Raw genomic sequence first — 12,112 nt, forward strand, 5'->3', positions numbered from 1 at the left:
ATATGGACTACATTAAGGAATAGACTAGATGGCATGCCACTCAGTGGAGCTCCATAAAGAACAGATTACTGGAAAAGAAAGCCACTAAATAAATGCTGCACTTCCATTAGGATTAATAACATAATTGCGTGCTTTATTGAGATACACAGTAAAGCAGTATATAATACAATAGTAAGGCATATATTTGGTGAAATTTGATATGTTGTGAAAAATGCAGTAAAACTGAAGTTTATAAAAAAATTAGTACGTTACAGTGTTGGTGTTAAAACACAATATTTTATGATACCCAAGTAATAAACCAGTACTAAGTAACAATGAAATAACATGCCATATGATATTTATGTAGTCAGTTATAATGATTATGTTTTACAGTTTAATACTTTGTGGTTATAAGGAACATGAAAGAATTCCCAAATTATGCTTAAAAGCAGCAATAAAGCTCTCAACTTTTTAAATATTTTTAACACTCACTCCAAAACTAATGTCTAGAAAGTAAAAACCAACCAAAATAAAACCCTGATGAAAACAATTGTGCAAGCTATTTGCCTCTGATTTTTAGAAGAGGTTTAACTTACAAGCACAAAAGAAAGAAGGAAAAACTAATCCATTCCCTTATATCTTGATCTGAACTTTCCTGAAGAAATGCAATCAGAAGTAAACAGGGTACCCACTGTAAATAAAGCATTTAAAGAGCTCTTTATCATGAAAGTGATTGGGTTTCTTTTTTTTCTTTTCTTTTTTTTTTAAATGTATTAGTATTAAATGATGAGACCGGTTCACACAATGGACAGGTGGTGACAATGTAACATCTGTACTTAATTGTCAGGAACACCACAAAACCAAAGTGAGGTAGAAATAGCATGACTAGCCATGTTCAATGTTAACTAGCATTCAAAATAAAATAAAATCTCTCCCAACTTTTAATTACACTTCATACAAGAAGAGGTAACAGATTTTTACCCTTGCAAAGTAATGTGAGTAAGTCAGATGGTGTATTTTTAGGTGTTTTAGAAGAAAATTAAAAGCTGATAAAAGAAAATGAAATGGTAAAGCTTTTGCTAACAGCACCTCACACCCCAACCTACCCTAAGGAGTTGCTGTTGAACCGTTTAATCTATTTTCTGTTCTCTCTCTCCCAAGTCATTGTGAATTGTGCGGTATTACTTGCAGAAAAAAATGGGGAGGAACTAAATATGGGGGGGGGGGGAAAGAGGAGAACCTTGTTTTGCTGATGAACATTTCATGAAATAGTGTGGGCACCTTCAACTGCTTATCATACAGGAACAGTAGTAATTCTTTTACACTGCCCCCCAAAGCTTTCAACACTGTAACTCCTTGGAACGTGCTGCCACAAGGGGTTGAGATAGATATTGTGGATGTGTTCCCCCCCCCCCAAAGGATTGGGTAACTTTATGATAATTAATAACATTGGTAGCTATGCAATCTATGATGATATATGAACAATCACTTCGTGCTTTTAGGCAGAAACGGATCAGCAACAGGGGTCACTATGGAATCTCCTTCCCTCCACACCCGACCTACAGCATCTCAGAAAGGTGGCATTATGGGTGGGGAGGAAGCATATCAAACTTTTGCTGAAGCATCATGTGCTGGCCATTGCCAGAGGCAGGATACCGGACAATAAGGTCCAAAGGTTTAATCCGGTAAGGCAATTCCTATGTTTCTTTACTAACAACATTCTGGATTTTAGTCGGCAGAAGAAACGGCTGGAGTATAGGATTTACAATTTATTTTTGCAAGCTCTGAAGAGAGCATTGTCATGTAATGTGCTCTTTCATTTCATTATTGCAGACTAGCTGGATGATTCATATAATCCTTAATTTTATCTGGAAAGAGGTGGAAAAACTACCTCAATTGGAAGTTAAGAAGATTTTTTTTTTAAGCCAACCTTCATCAGACAAAAAACAACATGAAAGGTAAGTCAGTTGTTTTGGTGTTGTTGCAGAAAATACTTTCTTTGATAAGCAGGGAAAAGAACACAGAACATGAATACATCTCTGGTATGGTCACAGAGCTGAAATGATACTAAATGCACTGCCTCAATTTTTTTGTTTTTGTTTTTTTTTTTTAAAGGGGGTTTCTATAAACAATTATTTTTTATAAAGCACACTTTAGTTTACAATCTTTCTTTATAACTATTATAAATGTTTTTAAACAACCCGAAATGTGTTCCATATAAAGAAATGGCAAGTTAATTAACTATCAAGATTTTACATGTAGTTTTCTTATAATTTTTGTACAATTGCATAGACGTGTAAAACCTGCCATTGTTAACAAAACAATAACAGACTTAGGAAACTACTGAAATCTACAGTATAGTACCACTACTCTTCACAAAAATATAGATTTGTTTTCTTGTAAACTCTTACAGTCTAATCCTCTTTGTTGTATGAATTTTATAAAAACCATGCGGGACGCCTGAAGTTGTAAAACACATCTTGCTATTCTAATGCCTTGTCATCAGTCATCACTGTAACTAAGGTTTCCATTGCTCTGCCCAAGTCATCTGCCATGTGGAAAAGGCTCCCTACATTGTGGCCTGAAAAACAAAAGGCAAAGAAAAGGACATTAGTAACAGAGACAGGACAGTGAATTGTTATGAACATTATGTATAAGTGAAGTAGACACACATCACTCTCCATGTATATCTCTGCACAATTCCATGCGGAGTACAACATGGAATATTGTACCTAAAAATCCCCATCCTACAACACACATAAAAAGTCATTTGTGATAGTGTGACATTCATTGTTAGAAGAGCTCGGTGAATCTTGCAGAAAACGTCACAACCAATACTGGTTTGAATTTATATAGTAATGCGCTTTGGCAATGCTCCATGTGCTTGCTTTCCAAACACGTACAAGTGCTCGAGTTGTATTGGCATGAATATTCATGGAAAGCACATTTCAAAGTCACATGCATAAGTATCCACATAAACCACATTTTAGATTTGCACATGTGTTAAATGGGTGCCGGAAGTGCTTGATCACTCATCCGATCAGTGAATAAAAAACAACCGGCCCAATCAGAACTTACGCAGCTTGACTAAAGAATAACCCAAAATCAGTTCGGGTAGGTCTGCTAATAAAACCTTGTGGCTGGCCTGTGCCAGCTGACTCGCCTTGGGCTGCAGCCTGAGCTCTGGGACCCTCCCATCTTTTAGGGTCCTAGAACTGAGGCTCTAGCTTGAGCCCAGAAGTCTACATTGCAATGAAACAGCCCCTTAGCCCGAGCCAGCTGGCATGGGCCAGCTGTAGTGTCTAATTGCAGTGCAGACATACCTTTTAAAGCAATGTGAATCGTGCCCTAATCTAAAACTGTTTTTGATCCAACTAAAGGATTAAGAACAATTCACAACTACATTCCCTGAATCCTTTTGAATAAATGTATTCAAGGAAACTGCCGTCTGTCTGTGGATACTCCACTAGCAGCAAAAGAAGCTACATTTATCAGATAAATTATTTACTGTGGTTTATTTGCTCAGCTCTAGTCACTGGTATCAATGTGAGATCCTGAAATATTATCACGTTTGGTTATACATCTCAGATGGTTTATGTCATTACTAGAGCTTCTTTCATGGCATTTTAACTTTTTATTAACCAATAACTAATTACTACTCTATATTAAAATCATACAAAGATATGTTGAAATAGCACGAAGAGTCTGAGTCACCGAGAACTTTGGTGGCAGAAAGTCTATTCAGAGAAGAGAGTTATAACAACCTGTGGAACACAGGAGCACCCAGAGATGCTTGGCACAGTCCACAAAGTGCGAGGAGTCAGTCGAGGATAGGACAGGACCAGGACACTCAACACCTCACATCATCCTGGTCCCATCAACTAACGCTTCCTACCCTCGTGGGTGAATTTCCCCACTGATGCTGCTGCCTCTCCCGACACAGGGAATACATTTTGCACTTCCCCACACAAGTGGAATAAATCAAACTCACAAAGACAAGGATACTAGGAGTTAAGATCAGACTCTTTCCTTAAACTGTTGTGCCTAAATATTACAGTATACAAATAATCATGCACGGTTGACATTTCTGCGGTACCAAGATGATGGAGCTGAATTAATTAAAACTTGTCGGACAGAAACTTTAAAGTATATCATCTAAATTTTAAATTAATTTATTGCATAAAGGAATGAGTTCCATGCTCATAAAAGTGAGGGGCTAATATCACTTGCTTGAACCAATCATAACATAGCCAAGTATTTCTGTAAACTTCACCACACAATTCCAGCAATGCACCTCTATCCTAACCTACGATACCTCAGCTACATTGCCACCCTGGGGCTCCTGAGCAGATTCTACCAATGCTGCTGCTTTGGCAGTTAGGAAGAGAATGTTAAATGTAGTCTCACTGGTGATTTTAACTGACATTAGATAAAGCATGAGAGAGAATGAAGTAGTGAGCAATCCCGCAAGATGTAAAGAGTCAGGATAAAACGAACAATTCACCCTCCTTTCCGTGTTCAGTCTCTCTCTCTCTCTCGTGAAAAAGACCAAAGGATGGTGCTCTATGCTGCGGATGGCAAAATACAAACTTCAGAACCAACAAAAAGTGGGCTTACATAATTGATAATTGGTATTAAGAGGCAGCTTTCAGCAGAAATTCAGCCTAAAAAGTGAAAGTCTGAGTAAGTAAAAAATGAGTAAAGCACACCTTTTGAAATGAAGGTGCTTACATAAAAAGAACGGTAGCTGTCACTATGTGCTCCACCTTTCTGACACATTTATGTGTGTATGTATGGCATGGTAGAAAGATTTTATTGGCATACATTTGGATTGACCTGAATAATCTGAAACAGTCCACTGAACACTTCAGTCCTGCAAGCTACTTTCAAACAGCCTCTACTTTAGTCTTTAAAGCTCCTACCACAAAATTATTTCTTCACCCACATCTATTGCTCCCAAACCCTGGAAAAAAGGAGGGGCCGAAAATTATAATGGCCAAACATCAGTGAGTGGCAATATTAAAACTGTCCGTGATCCCAGAGTCACACTCAGTTATCTTGTGATCTGATACTGCTAGAAACAATTCTGGCATTCCAGATTTTCAAGTGATATAACCTCATTCATTTCTAGCTTTGGCAGACCAAGATAGCCGACCTTAAAATCCCCATTCCCTGGATTTATGGAAAGCTATTTTAGATCCTTTTTAGAAACGTTTAATATTTGTTCATACTATTTTTTCTGTCATTCAGAACTCTGGTAACTAACGCAACTGGTAACTGATTTTACAGGCAGAGGATGAGCAACAATAACATTAATAAAAAAATTAATAATAAAATATTTTCTAAACTGTGACGTAAGCAAACATAAAACTTAGCATAATGAATGAGTTATGCAAGCATCCAAAATGAGGGCCAATAAAACCTTTTTTTATCTAGATGCCACCTTGTATTCTATTATTATATCCAAATAGTATAACAATAGTGCAATAATTCTGTTTTCAAATTGCTGCTGCTGTACTTTTGGGATTATCACAACTACTCCCATATGTTTGGAGCCAAGAGCAAGGTATGTAGATCATCCCATACAAATGGCAACAACAAAAACTTTCTCCAATATGGTAGATCATGACATTTTTTGTTGCGGCCACCCTAATATGCTAAGTTTCAGTTTTTGACCCCCCTGTGGTCCCCACCCCCCACTTGCTCATATGGCATATTAGCCCTGAAAGTACATTAGAATTAGTGATGTAATTTCTGTGGGTGGAGACTAGCAACATCTACAAGAACAATAAAAAGTCACTTTACAGAGGAGTAGCCTGCAAATGTACAATCTGCCCTGAGTAAAGGAGGGCCTGTCACTGCCCAGCAAGCAGATACTGTCCCCTGCCCTCTCTTGTTCGGGATGGGGGAGTAAGTTACTGCATATTTTTTCTGCATCACTACAGGTCATTCTTCCAGACCCTCTCACTCTCTGTGTCCCCTTGTTCGTGGGGGAAGGATGGGGGATGTAAGAGGTGAGTAGTCCTTGCTGTCCTCGTTGGCTGCAGGCCCAGTTCCAATCCAAGTAGCCCTTCCTCAACCATGCAGGTGAGAAAGGCAAAGTGTGTGTGTGGGGTGTTTATTCTCTCAAGACCATAGGGATTTAAGAACAATACAAGCATGGCTTTCCTGGCCACATGTGCACTACATACATGTGTGTATGTCATCTTCTATAATGCCGATACCAGGAGGACTGTTGTTACACTTCTGTTGTGTTCTTGTTTACTGGAAGCACCTGAAAACAGCATTTCTATATTCCTTATTAAGATGCAGGAAAAAAGTGGGAAAAAATGCTGGCCCAAAAACCATTTAATAAATGAAAACAGAACTGTCTAAACTAGGGTCTCAAACAGGATTATTATTATTTTTAATATAACTGAGCGGTCAAAGACGTCATTAATTCCACTTTCATTTTTTTGTAACATCACATTAAAGACAAAAAAGTTTATCTGTGCTAGTGGCTCTGCAAGGATGAAACAACCTTATTTAAAAACATCCCAATCAGCTTCAAAATGTTACAGAGGAAAAAGAGACATGGAAAGTGTTAATTTAACCTAGTCTTGTACAAATGGAGTGACAATAATACATGTGTATTTGCCTTGAAAGCAGGACAACAGTATATTTCTGTAGACACTAGCTGTATCATGTCTAGTTACATACAGCACATGTACAGTATCTGTTTTAGAGGCTGTATTGGAATTAAGGCCCCAGGGGAAGACACGGTAATTGAATATCAAACTTGCACTGCAGCTTGTTACAGAAATAAATGTGCAGTGTTCACATTCTAAAGACAGGCCAGAAAGTAAATTAAAAAAAACCAACACAATAGTGTCTGTATTTCAGCAGTGCAAATGTCTAACGCCCCCTGCCCCGCCCCCCATGCCTCAACCCATGAACAATCCTCCCTGTTGGTGGGTCAGATTCTGACAGCCTTATTCAGATTGAATAGCTTTTTTAAATCAGCGGGACTACTCACAGAATAAGGCACTACTTAACATGAGTAAGAGGAACAAAATCTACTTGTGTTTTAATTGCAATCTGGCTTCACACAAACTGACTGACATGTAAAGCTAAAGCTACACTATAACTAGACAGAGAAATATTTTTTAGCATGCAGACTTCATGTATATGTGGTCTGAGTAAGAGAAGCTAGCTCTCAATCTTGCAAATTGCTGAGCACCCTTAACTCCTGCTGAGTTGAAACAAGAGTTGAGGGTGCTGAACATTTCCTTGGAGATGCTCAGTACTTTGTAGGATTAGGCCAGTGGATTTTCAGTATTTAGAAATTGCACACTCTCTAAAGCCAGGGCAGTGGCAGTTTTTTTAAAGGCTATTTCTCTCTCTCTCACACACACACACACACACACACACACACACACACACACACACACACACACTGCATTTTGTCTTTTTTAATGATGTATGGAAATATAAACAAAGACAACAAAAATCAGCATCAAGGGCCTGTTCTGCTCAAATGGAGCCTAATCATCAGTTCTTAAGGGCCATTAATTAGCAGAACTGAATACCAAATCATTTCCATAGAATTTTTAAACAGGTGCAATCTGCTTGATGAAGTGTCAGATACTCCATTGATGAACAAGTTAATAAGCAAGCACCAGATACCTCCCTTGAGGAAAGGCTGATCTACAGTGTAGTGTTTAGTCACCAATATAGCTGTCCAGTGCAAATGGCTGTACATGTGCAATTCACCCCAGGGAAGACTGTGCGAGTGCAAGTCACCATTTGCGCCAGTGTAGCACGGTCAGCCACAGTGGTTTAGCTAACTGGTGGCTAACCTCCCTCCCCCACACCAGCCCCAGGACAGACAGTCTGAGTATGGCTCTATCAGGTTCTCCCCATTGCAGGTAGAGTACATCCCAGAGTTTGGCCACCTTTTTAATCCCTAATTCATTCATTCTAAGCACCTTCTGTGCATAATTTTTGCAAGTTCATTTCACAGCTATCTGTGATTCCACTAAGATAGCATCTGAATATTTTATCTTTCATAACCATTTCATTGGGCATTTCAACTTTGCACTCCTACAGGTATAATGTTTGAGAGAATAGCTTAACAATAAAAAAAGTTCCCTAGAAATACTGAAAAAGGTAATATGACTACACAGCACAAAACATGTTCACTCAAGTAATAGGCAGAGAAATACGAATTCTTAAACGTCATAGCATCATAGAAAGCCATTTTTTCATCAAACCGACCATTTCTAAAGCACACAGCAAATACCTTTATATAATTGAATGCAGCACTGTGAAGTTGGTGGATGTTAGCAGCATTCCTTATGTGCAAAACTGAATTTGCAAATTAAAAAAAAAAAGTGTGAGTTTTTCATACCTCTCAACCTTCAGTATTCTAAAAGAAAAACCTATTTACCTTGGTTCTAGAGATATCTAGAAAACAATTCTTCTTATGTACAGGAACAGGCCAATGACAGATTATGACATCTGACCACGTGTGTCACATAATGACTTTATTTTAATATAGTCTCATCTTCTGTCATCCCCTGAGTTTCCATCTGTGTGGGACGTGGAAGTGAGGCACACTCCTGTTCTAACATTTTCCCCATTGAAAGTTGAGAGGCATTGTATATTAAAGCACGCATGTGCCATGCACTCAGGAAAACAAAAAACAAAACAAAAACAAAAAATAAGCTACACAGCTGCCACAAATGCCAGACACAAAGAGCAAGATGCCATGGCTTCTGTTTGTCACAGTGAGCCTGAATCTCACTAACCTCTCTTACTGGCTTTCCGGGGGCATTTCTTCCTTTAGTAACAGACAAAGGTAGCAGAAAGGAAAGAAAAACAAAACCACAAATAAATCAATAGTAGTTTATACTGACAAGGACTCTTCAGCCTCCACTTAGGAATTTAATACAGGCATAATATAATAATATATCTAATTTTTTTTAATAAAGTGAAGGACTATAGTGCTTTTAACACCACTGGCAGTTGAGCGTTGATCAAATCAAGAGTAAAAATAAAAATCCTTGCTTATTGCTTTTAACAGCCAAATATAGAAGTAGTTATGAAGTCTACTGAAATCAACCAAATAAAACTTTTCACTGAGGAGACGAAGGCAGTGATGTTCTAAATCCATTTTTTAAGTGAGCAGTATAATTATATTGATTTCAAGTATTCCTACTAGCCAACATTCATGCTAAAATCTTCTCTCTCTGACTTCATAATCAATGCACTCAGACATTATGGAGTTTATTCTGCTCTGAATTTCCTACTTTTGCACCTAAAGTATAAACCTATCCGATTGCCACTCTAATGCATTCTTGTACACATGTTAAAGGATGAATATTTTGTGTAACATCAAGACATTGGTGTGCATTTTGGGAAGGTTACAAAGAGGCTGGGTGGCAAGAAAGGGAAGGAAAGGTGAACTTTTTCAAATGGAGATTAGGGAAAAAGAGTTTAGGAACTGATCAAGAATCAAGCAGGTTTCTTATAGACTTTAGAATGTAATGAAATATCAGAGAAATTAGGTGTGGCTTTAACTTGCATGACTGCCCTTTACTCAGGGGATCAAAGATCTTGTTCACAGGCCTTGATACATATTTTTGCATGGACAAATTCCCTTAAATGATACTCAAGCTCTCCATCAATATGTGGCACCCTGTCCTTCTCAACCACACAACTTCTGTCAATAAAATATGTACATGAAGAACTGTTCAACTCTTTACATTATCACTGCTATGTTGTTGTAGGAAATTCCAGAGGCATCAGTCACAACCATGGCCCCAGTCAGGCCATGAAAAATCATACATGAAGGTATGGGCCCCCAAGCCACTTACAATCTGAATCTTGCAAAGACTTAGGGTATGTCTATACTACCCGCCAGATCAGTGGGCAGTGATCGATCCAGCAGGGGTTGGTTTATCATGTCCTAGACGCGATAAATCGACCCCCGTCGACTCTGGTACTCCACCAGGGTAAGAGGCGCAGGCAGAGTCGACGGGGGAGCATCAGCAGTCTCACCGCAGTGAAGACACCATGGTGAGTAGATCTAAGTACGTCAATTTCAGCTACGTTATTCACGTAGCTGAAGTTGCATAACTTAGATCGATTCCCCGCCTCACCCTCCCCAGTGTAGACCAGGCCTAATGTATGTATTTAACTTTATGGACTGTGTTTAGTCCCACTGAAGTCAATAGGACTACTTGAAGGTGTAAAATTAAGCACATAAATGGGGTCTTTGCAGGACTGAAGCCTAAAATATTGTGTCACCTAAAGAATAAAAGGGAAAAAGTCAAAAAGTAAAATAAAACAATAGCACCCTTAATGACATAAGCTTGGATTTTTCTGGACATTTTCTGAGAAATAGTAAAACTCAGATCACTCCCAAATAGCATGCCCAATTCTAGTCTGTCTTCTCAGCAGTCATTCTAAGAACTAACGGGTACACACTTTGTTTTCAAAAATAAAGGGAGAAAGAATTTTGTTAAGAATTATGGTAAGCTGAGTTTTTAACTAATAGACTTATAGTACAGATTTACATTTTTATGTGCAACAAGGCAAGTTATTGGCTTACCATAGTTTAAGACACACTTTCCCCATCCCACCTCCAAAATAAAATAAAGTAAAATTCTTGCCTTGAAAAATGTTTTCAAACAGTATTAATATCCAGAAAACACCTTTTTGCACTTCATGTGAAATTCATTAATATATTCTCAAGCAACTTCATCATGGCCTGATTATGTATTCAAAGTTGGAAAGCAACCTCAGGTCCCACAGAAGAAACAGTGACAGAGGCTCGGCCAGTACTGCACTGTGTCACCATCAGGGACTCGAGTATTGGAAAGACCTCAGGAATCTCGCTCCCTGTGGCTAACTGAACCACAGGTGTCATGGGGAAGGTTCAGCACCTGGCATCTTTCTGGATGCTGGCTGGAGTGGGCAGAAGCACCCCTTTCCTGATCTGAGTTAGCTGTGAGATTCACTGTTTATGGTGGCTGAGAGAGTTCTTCCACTGATTCTGTAAAACGTGGAAAGGAGAGTTTGAACAACAATGCCAGTGATTTGCAGACAAAATACAAACAATTATAGGATACATTTTCAGTGCTGGAAGTAGGGATTTAGCTGCACAACTTATCAGTATTCAAGCATAGCTAATGCATTGCTGAAAGAGTGTGTGTGTGTGTGTGCGCGTGTGTGTGTACGTACACATAAAAGTGGGATAAAAAATAAAAGCAGACTTGTAAATGATAAATCTATTTTCAATGCCATTTTTGATTTATTGCCCTGAGTTCATCATAATTCTTCTAAGTAAGCCATGCTAAGCTTTTTATTAAATGGTATCTTGACAAATTAATAATGCTGAATTTTGACCCCCCAAAATCATTGTAATTTACAACTGGGTTTATGTTCTTCTAAGTACTTATATGACTCTCTTCACCTTACCACCTAAGCCCCTGACTGTGCACCACTGAAGTTCACAGACACTCTGCCACTGAGTTCAGTGGGCTCAGGATAATGTTCTTCTCTGGTACATTCATAAACAGCATTTGCAAACCTTAGCTACAAAAATACATTGTGGATCACAATGAGATTTTGTTTTAAGTAGGTGCAGTTCTACTGACTTCAGTGGAGTTTCATCTGCTAAACATAGGACTGAACTTGGCCCTTATTTTTTAAAATCGCATATTGCTGCTGCTTCTTTGTAAAGCCAAGATCTCTATTTACTGTAAATAAACTCCTTGAAGACTGTGTAATTTGTGCACAAGTATAGTGTGAAAACATTTTCCTCTGTGGCCCATTATCTAGCACGGCTAAATAAACCACTGAGGTGGTATTTAATAGTACATTTCCTCTAAATGTCAGACCTCTGGCTTTGACATCTGTTTTGAGTTAGCATAGCAGCTGTCTGAGGCAGCTGCAGCAGCTGTGAATTTGCTGTGAGCAGCACAGCAATGGGAACATGGATGGGAAACCTCAGATTAAAAGGAAAGGAAAATTCCTTAAGGACAGCAATCATCAGGTACTCAGCAGAAATTCCCCCTGCAGATATTAAACTGTTTTTAGCACCAACCTTTGGCTCTTCAAGGAGCACAGAGTTCTTTCTGTACTGTTT

General features: G+C 38.5%; 1 protein-coding gene across 15 annotated transcripts in view; it reads right to left on the reverse strand.

Moving 5' to 3' along the window:
- Positions 1 to 717: 717 nt before the first annotated feature.
- The window catches only part of DMD (dystrophin), a 1,935,994-nt gene continuing 1,924,599 nt past the window's right edge, over positions 718 to 12,112 (reverse strand). For 9 of the 15 annotated variants that reach the window (XM_043505371.1, XM_043505356.1, XM_043505349.1 and 6 more), the window contains one exon: positions 718 to 2,560. In XM_043505371.1, the coding sequence (XP_043361306.1) occupies positions 2,463 to 2,560 (98 nt within the window). In that variant the 3' untranslated portion in view covers positions 718 to 2,462. Of the gene's footprint in view, positions 2,561 to 8,768; positions 8,801 to 12,112 lie in introns of all 15 variants that reach the window. The other 6 variants (XM_043505382.1, XM_043505417.1, XM_043505366.1 and 3 more) reach the window with 2 other exon arrangements.

This window comes from Dermochelys coriacea, chromosome 1 (genome assembly GCF_009764565.3).
Source record: "Dermochelys coriacea isolate rDerCor1 chromosome 1, rDerCor1.pri.v4, whole genome shotgun sequence".
Classification (NCBI taxonomy): Eukaryota; Metazoa; Chordata; order Testudines; family Dermochelyidae; genus Dermochelys; species Dermochelys coriacea.